Source organism: Apus apus, chromosome 2, assembly GCF_020740795.1.
Source record: "Apus apus isolate bApuApu2 chromosome 2, bApuApu2.pri.cur, whole genome shotgun sequence".
NCBI classification, from domain to species: Eukaryota; Metazoa; Chordata; class Aves; order Apodiformes; family Apodidae; genus Apus; species Apus apus.
In genome coordinates, this window is record NC_067283.1 from 136,986,991 (window position 1) to 136,999,349 (window position 12,359).

At 37.4% G+C, this 12,359-nt stretch overlaps 1 protein-coding gene across 1 annotated transcript in view; it reads right to left on the reverse strand.

Moving 5' to 3' along the window:
* Window positions 1-12,359, reverse strand: part of LRP12 (LDL receptor related protein 12) — a 53,183-nt gene that overhangs the window by 9,048 nt on the left and 31,776 nt on the right. Inside the window, exons 3-5 of the mRNA XM_051611560.1 lie at window positions 7,863-7,998; window positions 5,155-5,357; window positions 2-1,103 (exon numbers count right to left, since the gene is read on the reverse strand). Of these exons, the coding sequence (XP_051467520.1) occupies window positions 2-1,103; window positions 5,155-5,357; window positions 7,863-7,998 (1,441 nt within the window). The remainder of the gene's footprint in view (window position 1; window positions 1,104-5,154; window positions 5,358-7,862; window positions 7,999-12,359) is intronic.

The window sequence follows — 12,359 nt, forward strand, 5'->3', positions numbered from 1 at the left end:
CCTTCTCTCAAACATCCTGAGTGAGTACAATTTACAAGTACATCCCAGTGCAATGACGAGCAGCAATCCACAAATAAGACTCCCAATGACAGCTGCAGTTATTACTCTAGTGGGTACAATGACTGGGCAGTTCTCTTCATCACTGCCATCACCACAGTCATCTTGAGAATCACAAACCCAGCTCTCAAACACACAGCGGTTATTTTTACAATGAAAATTTCCTGGCTGACAGAAGAAACAATTTTTTTCATCTGAACCATTAGGGCAATGATTCTGGTAGTTGCAGCGATCTGAACGGGGGTAGCAAACACCATTTCGAGAGCAGGGAAATTCATCTCTTTGGCACATGGTGCAATTGGTTTCATCCCTTCCATTTGGACAGTGCCAGTAGCCATCGCAGCGTTGCTGCTCTGTGTAGCAACCCCAGTTTCCACCACAAGGGATTTCCCAGGGCAAACAGAAGCCATCTACTTGATAGGTGGCATTGAATCCTCTTGCAGCATTCACTTTGTCAGCACAAAAATGCACTCTTATCTGTCCTGAGGATGAAACAACTGTGAGGGGAGCATGAGAGTCAAATGCTGTTAACACACGCAACAACCTCTGTGGATTCTCCTCTAAGCCATCATATATTTTGACATAGTCTCCAAAGCCTGTACCATCAAGTTTAAAATCAGTGAATCGCAGAATTACTTTGCGATGGTCACCAGTGTCTATCAGCCAGGTGCAGTTGCTTCCAGGTGGATAAAAGTCAGGATAGTTGGGAGAACTGAAAGTACCATAAAAGTATTTTAACCACTGCCCACACGTTGGCACTTCACAGTCTATTTCGTCTACTAGGTCAAGACAATCAATGTTACCATCACATTTTGAAGATTCTGGAAGGCAAGTGTAAAGCTTGGTGAAGCGAGAAAGACACTGGAACTGATTGTAAGCACAAGTTTGAAGGGTAGAAGCTGATGGAGGACTAGCTTTGGCACAGATTTCTTCATCTGAGTTGTCTCCACATTCATCCATATTATTACATTTCCAGCTTTCTGGAATGCACTTCCCATTAGCGCAATGAAACTGGTCACAATCACAGTTTGGTTCATCAGATTTCCCTGGAAAGAAAAAAAGAGAAATTATAAAAATATTCTCTTTTTCAGAATTTAGGACTTTATGGTTTGCCATGTATTTCTTTCCTGCACCATGTAGCTAAGAATGGCAAAACAACTATTTAAAGCCTCTGTAAACCATCACAACTTTCAGTAAGTTTCAAGATAAAACTGTTTTTCAAGTCAAAATTCTGTCAGCACATCAGCATAAGCCTCATTATTAACTGATTTCAGTCAAATAACCCAAGCAAGAAAACAATGCTCGTTTACAGTGATTGAAAAATCTGACTTATAAGGTACTAGAAACAACTCAGAAAAATACTGTCCCTCTCCTGTATCACTCAAAATACAGCAACATTTTGTCTTGAAGTACTAGTTACCTCTTTAAATACTTCCTTGTAGCAGTCACACACTCTCCTGTTTCTCTAGGTTCCTACTTTTTACCAAAGGACCTACGGCAAGAGAGAAGCTGGCAGTTGAAGATTACCTATTGCCACAAACCAAAAAGAAACCTCTGTCCTCACCTCTTCCCACTGTTCCTGCCTCTCTTCTAGCAATGAAGAGTGTGCAGCAAAAGCAGAAACAGAAGCTTGCCTGAAACACAAACTTATCCTTTTCAAGTGAAGGATTCAAGTAGTGGTTCAGAAAACATGGAAGTGTGAGGGCTTTTTGTTTATTTTTCTGGTTTTGGTTGGTTGCGTTTTTTGATTTCTTGGGAAAAAAAGAGACACCTTTATTTAAGAAACTGTGGTCACTTGCAACATCAAGAATATTTCTGTCAAGGCTCCTTTTATTAAATTTCCAACCATGTTAAACACAGAAGCATAGCTGGGAAGCAAGCTATTTCAGCTCTGCAACAACAGCTGAATCAAATAACGCTGTATCATTTAAAATCACTGCAATTTCTAAAAACCACAGTATAGACTGTAAAACTGGCTATAAAACAAACTGCTGTGGTCAATCCTCCAAAACAAAACAAAACAATCTGCAATGTGGATGATCCTACACAGCAGTAATTCAGGAAATAAATTATATACTAAATCTAAATAACACTATATGTAGGTTTAAAAAAAAAAGAAACAGGCAAGACAGCACAAGGAACTTACTGAAATACAGCCTCTCCCAGAAGGTTCTAACTTGCTTTACAATACAACAAATTCAGATTGGAAGGGATCTCTGGAGGTCACCTAATCAAATCATCTGCTCAAAGCAAAGCTAACTGATGTTTGATTGTGTTGTTCAGGGCCTTGTTCAATCAAGTATTTTTAAAGTGTCAGTGCTTAACCACAAAAAGTGATAGAAGTCCTCAAATTTATTCTTCATTTCCTCGTATCTAGTCTGCAACTAATCTGCTGTAATAGGTCAACTCATATCACAGCTCTGTTCTCCTTTTTGCTATTTTAGTATTTAAGAAATGCTCCATCTTGAAATAATAATTAAAAAAAAAAGATGCAACAACATCAGTGTTTGAAAAATTTCACAACTGCTACAGTTTTTTAAAAATTAATCCAGTAAAAACATGAAACCACTAAGAGTGTGAAATGTTTTAAGTACTGCTGAAGAGTGCTTAAGTCAATAAATTCACTGACAGAAAGTAAAAGGAGAGCAAAAGAAAACTGCTGCCAGTGATTACACTTTAGAAAATGTTTATTTCATTAAAAAAGAGACCAATAACAAATCTAGTTTAAATGATATAATCTCCTTCTTCTGTTACTCACACACACACCTTGACTTTGAAACTTGGAAAAGTGAACTACTAGACTTGTCCTGCCTAAATTGAATGACAGTGTGCCATAGGTGGACGGGCAATATAGTAGAACATGCTTAAGAAGAATACAGGTTATACTCTACGTCAATGCTTGTACCTTGCAGAACCTGGAAAATTGTTGAGTAGAAAGATACAGTAAGGAGCTGTAAATATTAATGGCAATACTGTAGCAAAAAAATAGAACACAATTTCAACTTAAACTCTTCCTTCTGCAAGCTTTTAAACATGTCAGAAAAAACCTGTTTACTTGATGATTCTCATCTAGTATTTTGAGAAGAAATCAAACAACAGGATGGCACAGCTGTATGTACAGCAAAAATGTTAGTGTTTCAGGAGTCTCTTACTTCACATTGGAAAACAGGAATGATTGGACAATCATTACAACAGATTTGTCAACTTTTCTCTTACACACGGGTCAGTTTACAACATTTGATCACTTTGCCACTCAATCATGGAATAAACTCAAACCAAAGTTTCAACAAGATTAATTTAAAAACCAAAAAAACACCAAACAACAAAAATAAAACCAAAACAAATATACAAAAAAAACCCCAAAACAACAACAAAACAACCTCAAAAAAAATCTACCATAACACAAATCAAACAAATGGAAAAAAAGTTTTTTAAAAGACATTTTAAAACATTAACATCTTAAGTACTCTAACCAGAGTACTACTGCATAATACTAACAGGAACAAATAATGTAACAGAAAACATTGCTAATTGTTTGAAAATGTTACAGATTTTTCCAAAAGGGATTACAGACTGAAACTGTTTCAAGATCAGAGGAAAAGAGAGGGAAGGACTTTCAGAAAACTACTAGAGCTTGACGCTTGCCTCCTCTGCCCATTCCACACCCTTACTTCAAACATCCTTCCTTCTCAAAGCTCCTTGGGCCGGAATGGTGCCCTCTCTCTTGCCTGCCAGGAGATGGAGGCCTCACACGGGTTAGCAGTGTGTGGGGGCTGTTAGCAGAAACAGGAGCAGAGGATGACCAACAAGACATTGGCTTTTTTTTCCCCCCGATCATGTTTTTTTAATGAGACAGCATTAAGCAAAACCCAAGTAGAACATTGCCCTGAATGCTCAGCCAGCATCAAATACAAGGCTGCATTACTTCTGCAAAGACCTGCTAAACTGCAAAAAAACGAAGTATAGAGGGAACTATTTTGTAGGCTTGAAAACAGGCCATACAAAAGTATAAACCCTCATGGAAACTTCAGGTTTGTGAAGGAGCTCTGACGTGGTGGAAGAATCTGTTAGGCAGAAGAGCACAGAATACAGAAGAGGGGTAGGCATGGCTTAGGACAGAGGAGATCAGGGCTCAATTTTAATGACTACTAGTGGAACAGGTTTGAAGATAGGTGGCAGTGTTTAAGGGGTAAGAGAGTATGAATTGTTTTATGGAGGAAGGGAGTTAAAACCTAGTGCACAGAGATCTGGAGCAGGCCAAAGAGTAGAATATAGGTATACACTGAGGAAGCAAGAGAACACTAAACCGTTATGAAAACAAAGAGAAAGCTATTTGAGTTTTTTTTATCATCAGGACATTGGCAAACCATTATTATGCTACTATATATTATTCTATGACTGCTTAAAGCTAATAAAAGGTTTGGAGCAAGACTTTACTCATTACTGTCTTCCTCGTTTCTTTTGGCTACTAGAGTAATAACTGCCCATAAACCAGTCTCAAACTATTACTGCTGGTAACTAGTTTATAGCACATACTTGATTTACCCAATAAAAATTTTGCATGTACAAACCCATGTCTATACTTGGCTAGAGCAGTTTATCATATTAATAAGTTTTTTAATTGTTGTCTGTTTTTTTTGTTTGTTTGTTTTTAAAGACAGTGTACCTTGTGGAGATGGGAAATAATTACACAAATGTAAAAAGAATTACACCTTTTCTTCCTTCTCTTGCCCTATTTATGCTACTCAGAAGACTACCCAGCTATTTTAACAACTGATTTTACTCTGATGAAAAAAATTCAAATCTTAAGCTAGGTTAAAAAAAACTAACAAGTTGCCTAGTATTAATATTGAACTTCCCTCTAGAATCATTCACTCTGCTTATTACCGTGAACACTAATTCCTGTTTTGAATAGTCAGGTTGTGTATGGGATTAAAGTCATCTATACGATGTAAACTTCCAATAAGTCTTGAATCAACTCCAGGAAATGCATATACTGTAGCCTGCTGCAAGGAAGTAGTTCTTGAAACAGAAAACAAAAAATGAAACCATAAAACTGAACTAGTTTTGAAACTAAACTGAAAATTTGAAACATACCAGCAAAGTAGGCTAATCTGAAGCCTTTTCTGGAGATCCTATCATCTGAATGAAATCTGATCCAAACATGATCCTGTGAAGAGATGTATGGTGAAGGGATGGAGGAGCCACATGCTCTATAGCCTTCAATATTCTTATAGCTTCCAATCGTTAACCAATCCGAGCTGCATCGTCGGGATCCCTCAACATCAAAATCTTGAAAGCTGAGGGAGGGAAGACAAAAAAAGGTCAGAATTGCTACTGAACTGGATATTATACAACCAAGCTGATGAACTGCTACACAGATAAATGGAAATAAGCTGTAAGCCCTTTTCTGGTTGGAAATAAAAAGAATGGCTTCTCTACCCATGTAAGAATAGGATTTAATCTTGTTGTGATGATACTTTCATGTTATGAGGACATCATGAATCCATTCTGTCAAACAGAACGTTGCATCCACTACTTAAAGCAGCTCAGTTTTGCTATAAAAAACATGCTAAGCCTTCCTCTAAAAAATAAAGTAATTTTGTTCATGCAATTGTCTTTATGAGTCTCATTTAATGATGTTCATATATTAATAAGTTGTTTTAGTTAACCCAAATGTCATTAAAAAATTACCTAATGCTACACTCAAGACAGTGATCCAACTTGACATTATAAATAGAGCTAAATTGTTCAAAACTATGATTTCAGATGGGATTTGCTGCCAGTTGCACTACTCTGTTACCCATTAGGTATGTCATGGAATGTCATACTATGACTGCAGCTATACCAAGACATGCTGTCAATGAAGTGTGAAGGGGAGACAGTCTGGGCAGAACAGGCCAGTACAGACACCACAGCAGTGAACTGGAAAAAACATGTGGAACGTATGCTGAGTAGATGAGTGGAAGAAAACAATGTGAGAAAAAAATATTTGTTTTATGAAAAATAAACTGTAAAAAAAAGTTTAGAAAGCATTATAGTAGTATAGTAGTTCAGCTCTATCTACTTCACATTGCATTTATGTCAGTTTAGCATTTAGTAGAAAGACTGCTAGAATGAAAAAGCAGTACTTAAAGTAGCTGATGTCAAAGCAGATCCTTCATAGTAAAGAGCTGCTTTTTAGTTCAGCAGGTCTGCATTGGAAATGAAGTAAATCTGCAGCTAAAGCAGTTTCAGAATCAGCCTGTGAAGCAATACTAATTTGTATCTTGATGCGAAAACAAGCCTAGATTTCCCTTGTGGCAGTAACGGGGAATGAACTGATGAGAACTTGAACCTTAGATACAACTTTTTTAAGTTACTTCTTTAGAAAAGTTACAAGGAATGTGAAACTGTGAGGAGCTCCCTGCACCAAAAGTCAGTTACTTCCAAAACTAAAATCTGATCTATTGATTTATTAATTATACCCTGTAACATTAACCAACATCATGAGACTTCATAGCAACGAAGCATGACAGAATTTCCTCTATAACTTTTTAATGCAAAATTCTTCTACTTCAGAAACATTAAAGAAATAAAATAAATGAGCACACAGAAACTTTTTCTAGTCACCAATGCACCAGCTGAAAATAAATGCTACATGGTTGTCTAAGAGCAATTCAGATAAAAGGAGACGTAGAAATCCTACTGTTCTGGTTTGGTTGGTTTTTTGGTAGCGGGGGAAAGGCCCCAGGAGTGGCTCAGGTAAGAAGCTGAGAAGCTCCCCCTGCTTCAAAACCAGCCAAGGAGCCATTAGAGGGACAATAGATGCGCCTCACTGATTAACTTATGAAAGAGCAGAGAAGGAGGGGGAGAAGAGCTGTGTTGGTGGTTGGTGAGGAAGAAGGGGAAGAAGGTGCCCAAGCAGAAGTTTCCCTGCAACCCATGGCGAGATGGCAGCTGTCCCCCTGCACTCCTGGAGGAACGTGGTGGAATATTCCCTGAAGGCACCAGAAGGGCTGAACTTGGCCACTGGACTTGGATTTTGTGGCCAGTGGATTTGCTGCCTGTGGACTCTGATTACACAGCTTTGGAAGACCCAAGTGCCAGGGAAGGTGGCTGTTTCCAAAGCAGCCCATGACTCTGTGGGAAGCCCAGGCTGGAGCAGCTCCGGACCTTGTGGGAAGGACTCATGAAGGAGAGGTTCATGGAAGACTCTACCATGGGAGGGACCCTGTGGGGAAGCAGGGAAGGACTGTAAGGAATCCTTCTTCCTGAGGAGGACAGCACGGCAAGAACCAACATCCTGTGAACTGACTCTAAAACCCATCCCCTGTCCCCCTGTGCTGCTGGGGGGAAGGAGGGAGAGAAACCAGGAACAAAGGGATTTGGGCCCGGGAAGAAGGGAGGGGTGGGGTAACATATGCAAGCCCTGCTCATTGTGTTGTCTGTGTCCTGTGTGTGTTTGATTAGTGTGAATTTAAATTATTATTTTTTCCCCAAGTTGAGTCTGTTTTGCCCGGGACCTTAATTGGTGAAGAACCCTCCTTGTCCTTTGTCTTAACCCATGAGCTTTGTCCTCCTCATCCCAGACTGTGTGAGTGTGTGTGGGGGAGGGTTGAGTGAGCAGCCATGGGGCTGCTCCTTTTTTGTCATGTTGGGCCCAAAGCACAACATTTTTGGCGAGCCAGGCAGGAGAGAGACAAGGAACTGTGACACCTACATTTAAAAGAAGGAAGAAGAAATTAGTACATACAAAATTTGCTGTTGTAAATGTCTAATCAGTACTGCTTCAATCCATGTGGCTAATATAGATGAACTCTTACCTTATAGTAATGATCTCCCCAGGGTTTGCATGGATGTACCAGCTACAGTTGATTCGGGCAGGATACTCAGATGGCCATCCTGGACTTGTGATTGTCCCGCTTGGTGATCGAATTTGTTCTGGAATATCTCCACAAGCTAAAAAATACATATATATTGAAAGCAACCTGATTAATGTAATTATTTTTAAAAAGCGAGCAGGACAAAAAACAATCAACACTTACCAGGGAAAATATCACACTGAGTTAGATGAGGCAGCAATAAAAACAGTGTCTAAAGGAATTCATAATGGACTCAGTTCACAACATGTCAGCCAAAAGATGCTTTCCAATGTTGCCAGTGCAGAAGTTCATACTAACATCAGTTAGTACTACAGATTGAATATGATTATTCTACAGACTTTGGCAACTTCATCAGTAATGTAAAAGATTTTGTATTTCCTAATTTTTGTTTGTAACCCTTCACAAAGACCTAGTTCAATTTAACTATGCATTTATACCTTATATTGAAAAATGCATTAGAAAGTGAAAAATAAATTAAAGCAAAACAATCAAGTAGTTGAAATTTCTCAACTTAAGAAGACCCAGTGCCTGGTCATAATTTAGATAACACCTTCCAGCCCTTAGCATAGAAATTGTCTTCATATACACTATTCCAATGCTTGGAAGGCAAAGAGTACTTACTGGAGCACACTTCATTTATAGATATTAAAATTTATGTTTACAAGAGACTATTCATCAGAAAGACCTGAGCAAATACATTTCTGATAAAAGACTAGAAAGCTTGTATTTAAAGGACTAATTCTATGCCACTGAAGTAACTCAGCCATTTGCATTCTTTCATTTTTATAAGTGTAGCATTCTGTATTGGCCTTAACTCAGTTGTTTGTTTCACTGGAGTGTTCCCAGCTCTGTTATTTTATTTCAAAAGTACTGTATTTATTAGTTCTGTGGTTTTGTTTCACTGTTGTTTCCCCCCACAGCAGCCTTATATCCAACAACTGTCATACAGCATATCCACAACCTCAACATAACTAAGAAAGGCAGAATACTCTTGCTACAGAGCCTGAAATTATAAGGACGATTCAGAAGTCAGGAAACATGTTAAAAATAATTGCCCTCTGTGCCTTTATTTTACAATTTCCTCACTGCTAGACCAACTTGTGGATTCTTGAAGTTTACTGGTACCACACTCAGTTAAACACAGCAATTTAAACACAAGATCTAATACAAATTTTCCTTGTTGTCTGATGATCAAAAGTAATTAGAATTTCTCAAATTTGGAATATGTATTTGATTAAAGTAACAAATCAGAACCGATGCAGTGAACAAACATAATGAAGAATGAACTGCATTTGTAATACAGCAGAAGTTGTAATAAGCTAATTTATAAACAGGTTATTAATTTTTTTCTATTTTTATCCACAATCAAGCTTTCAAGATCATTTTTCAAGACTACAGGAACCCGAAATTATTCACTAGTTCTGAAAGAATAAAAAATTACATTCAGAAATTATTATTACTTACAAATATTTTTTTTTAATAATACATTTCCAAAAATAGGCTCAAAAGGATGAAAAGAAAAAATGCTTGATATATGCCTGAATTTTCTGTATTAGCTTAAATACAGAAATCTAGAAAAAAACCCAAACCAACAACGCAGTAAATCCATGGTTTTTACATGAAGCTGAAATAAAGTTTTGCTTTAAATAGTTTTTATGTTTCTTATTAGAGCTTCATTCATGATGGACAATTAAGTGTTAACATGTTTGGCTGTGGAACATAGGACTTGTCCTAATATCTAGGGAGGAAAACATACTAAAATATAGAAAAATAGATGTATTTGAATATTCAATCAACTATTCCTTGGACATTTCCTTGTTTTAACTTTGAGCAAGCCCTATAGGTGGTGCTCTAACACCATGATATTTTGGAACTCTACTCCTGTATGAATGCCCTGGATATACTTTACATTTGTTCAGGCAAGAAACAGAAAGGCTGGAAAGAAAAACAGGTTATTTGCAATGAAATGTTATAGCAAAATAGCATTTTAAACTGGCATGAAAAAAAACCACATGCAAAAAAAGTAGATGTAAAACAAATGTAACAAGCTTGCAGATTTTAGCAAGGAACTCCAAGCACTACTTGGTTACAACTGAAATAGTGTTCAGCTTAAAATAAGTTAACCTTCAGGTGAAATTCATAATGTTACAAAATTCATCTGGTTTTAGATGTTTACAAACGGACATACGAGATTTTGTCACTGAGAACTTCTGAGGAAGCTCTTAAATATGCCTGACAAAGAAACACCTTACACTAGAAGATAAAAGTGCTCCATTAAACATAAGTTAATGAAATTTTGCAAAGTTCACCTCCAAAAACTTAAGCATGCTACAAATACATGTACAGCATGTGCCTGTTGAATAGGAACCTCCAAACACTGCTAGTAACTGTAAATTGCTATGTAATTAGCTTTGCAACTTACTATGCTGGCACAGCACTTGTTCCACAAGTTTGCATGTAAGAAATTCCATATGGAAAGCCTGTATAACCAGGGCAGTATTTTCAGAGCACTCTGAAAACTTCTGCTTGTACTCAAATTGTGTGGGGTTTTTTGTTTTGTTTTGTTTTTGATTGTTGTTGGTTTGTTTTTTTCCCAGTACCAGCTGTATTTTCTATAGTTTTTTGTAATATGGATTTTTCTCTGTTTCCACTAAACCTGACACTAAAGAGCAAAAGGCAAAATATGGCCATTTCTAGCAACATCCAACACGGGAAGAAATAAGAAGACAAAGGAGGGCATTAGGAATCACAGGCACTAAAATACAGGGTGGAGTGAACAAATCTGTACTAATCTAACTGAAAAAAAGTGTGCATATGACAAAGTGGTTAAAGCATAGAAGAGAATGGTCTTTTCACTAAATTATGGAAAATTTGCACTTCTAATTTCAATTGCTAGTGGCCCTACAGGCATAGGTCACAAAGGTCAGTTATTTCTACAGAAAATTAAAATTGCAGAATTACAGAAAACAGCAGAATGGAAATTAGAGGAGTAAGAAAAAAGGAGACAAGTTTATAAACGAGGCAGAAGTACAATAGAAATTGAGAAGGTTGCACAGAGAAGCAAAGACACATAGTGATGCATGCTTAAGATATTCTCAAATCTTACACAGATGGCTGTAAGATTTTTGGGTGGGAATAACTCCCTCCTGCACAACTACTTCTACATGGGTGTTGTCGCTGCCTACACTCTTCTCAATTCGCCTGTGTTCTCTGGTACAATTCTGCTCATCCATTTCCTGTTTTAAATTCTCTCCTTTGTGAGCCTTTATTAGTAGTCTATTTGCTATTCCGTTTGTTAATTTGTTATAACTCTGTATTAAGTAGATTGCAACACTGTAATTAGGACTGAAGATGTTCCACTGAAGTGACTAAAGTGCAAAATAATGGTCAAAAAACCTGCTGAGAGGTTAACGTTGTGCACATGATTTTCTGGAGCATATGGATTTTCTTGTCAACTTTTTAAAAACACACAATTTCCTTCCTGAAATTTATTCACTGCCTCACATTACAGAACATGACCGTAAACTACATACAGGATGTTGACTGGTAAACAGAAGAGAGCCAATGGAAACTCCACAGCACCAAATTAAAGTTATCAACAAGAGAAGAATTAAGAAGCCTATGCAAAAATTCTGTAGAAAGACCTAGAGAACTGAAGTACCTGTAGGAACAGTGAACAACATGTCAAGGAAAAAAGTCACTTCAGAAAAGCAGGGAGAGGGAGATTAGGGATTTATCTTCACAGTAATGCCAGGAGATTAGTTGAAAAGATAAAAGAATTAGCTTTCAATGTGAACTACAAGATGATAAGGTATGCATTATATTGGACATGGTAAGGACATGAATGCAGCTGGATAAATGATCTGAAGGTGTTTAAAACAGCTTAGAGTAAAAAGAGAATAATGTTGTGATAAAGCCTAAACCATGAATAGGGAGGATAATTATTGCATTTGTAACTCTCAGGAACCACTCAAAGTTCTATTTGGAGAACTACAGAGAAAGAAGGCATAGGAATCTTTGCCTCCAGGTCAAGGTGCAAAGCTTTACTTTAAAATGCCCTTTGCTCTGCAATACAGAGGCAGGCACAGTAAAAAGGAGTACTTTTATTTTTAATTGTTTTCACCACTTGTTTTCAAGTGTTTTCACCACTGACAAAGTTCATTAAAATGGGAGGGGGGTAGGGGAAGAGGGTGGCAGAGATTGTTTTTGCACATGTGACCATTACAGCACAACATAACCCAAAGATAGACCTGAAAATATTTCTCAGTTTTTCAGATTTCAAAGGCATACACACTTGTTCCCTAGTGCTACCTTATACAAAAGACAACATTCCATTACTGTTGTTGGTACAAAAAGTATCCTCATATATTAGAGGTGTACCTGTAACCTAGCAGATATTATATACAGCAGAAGCATAAATACCAAAGATCAGAGAGG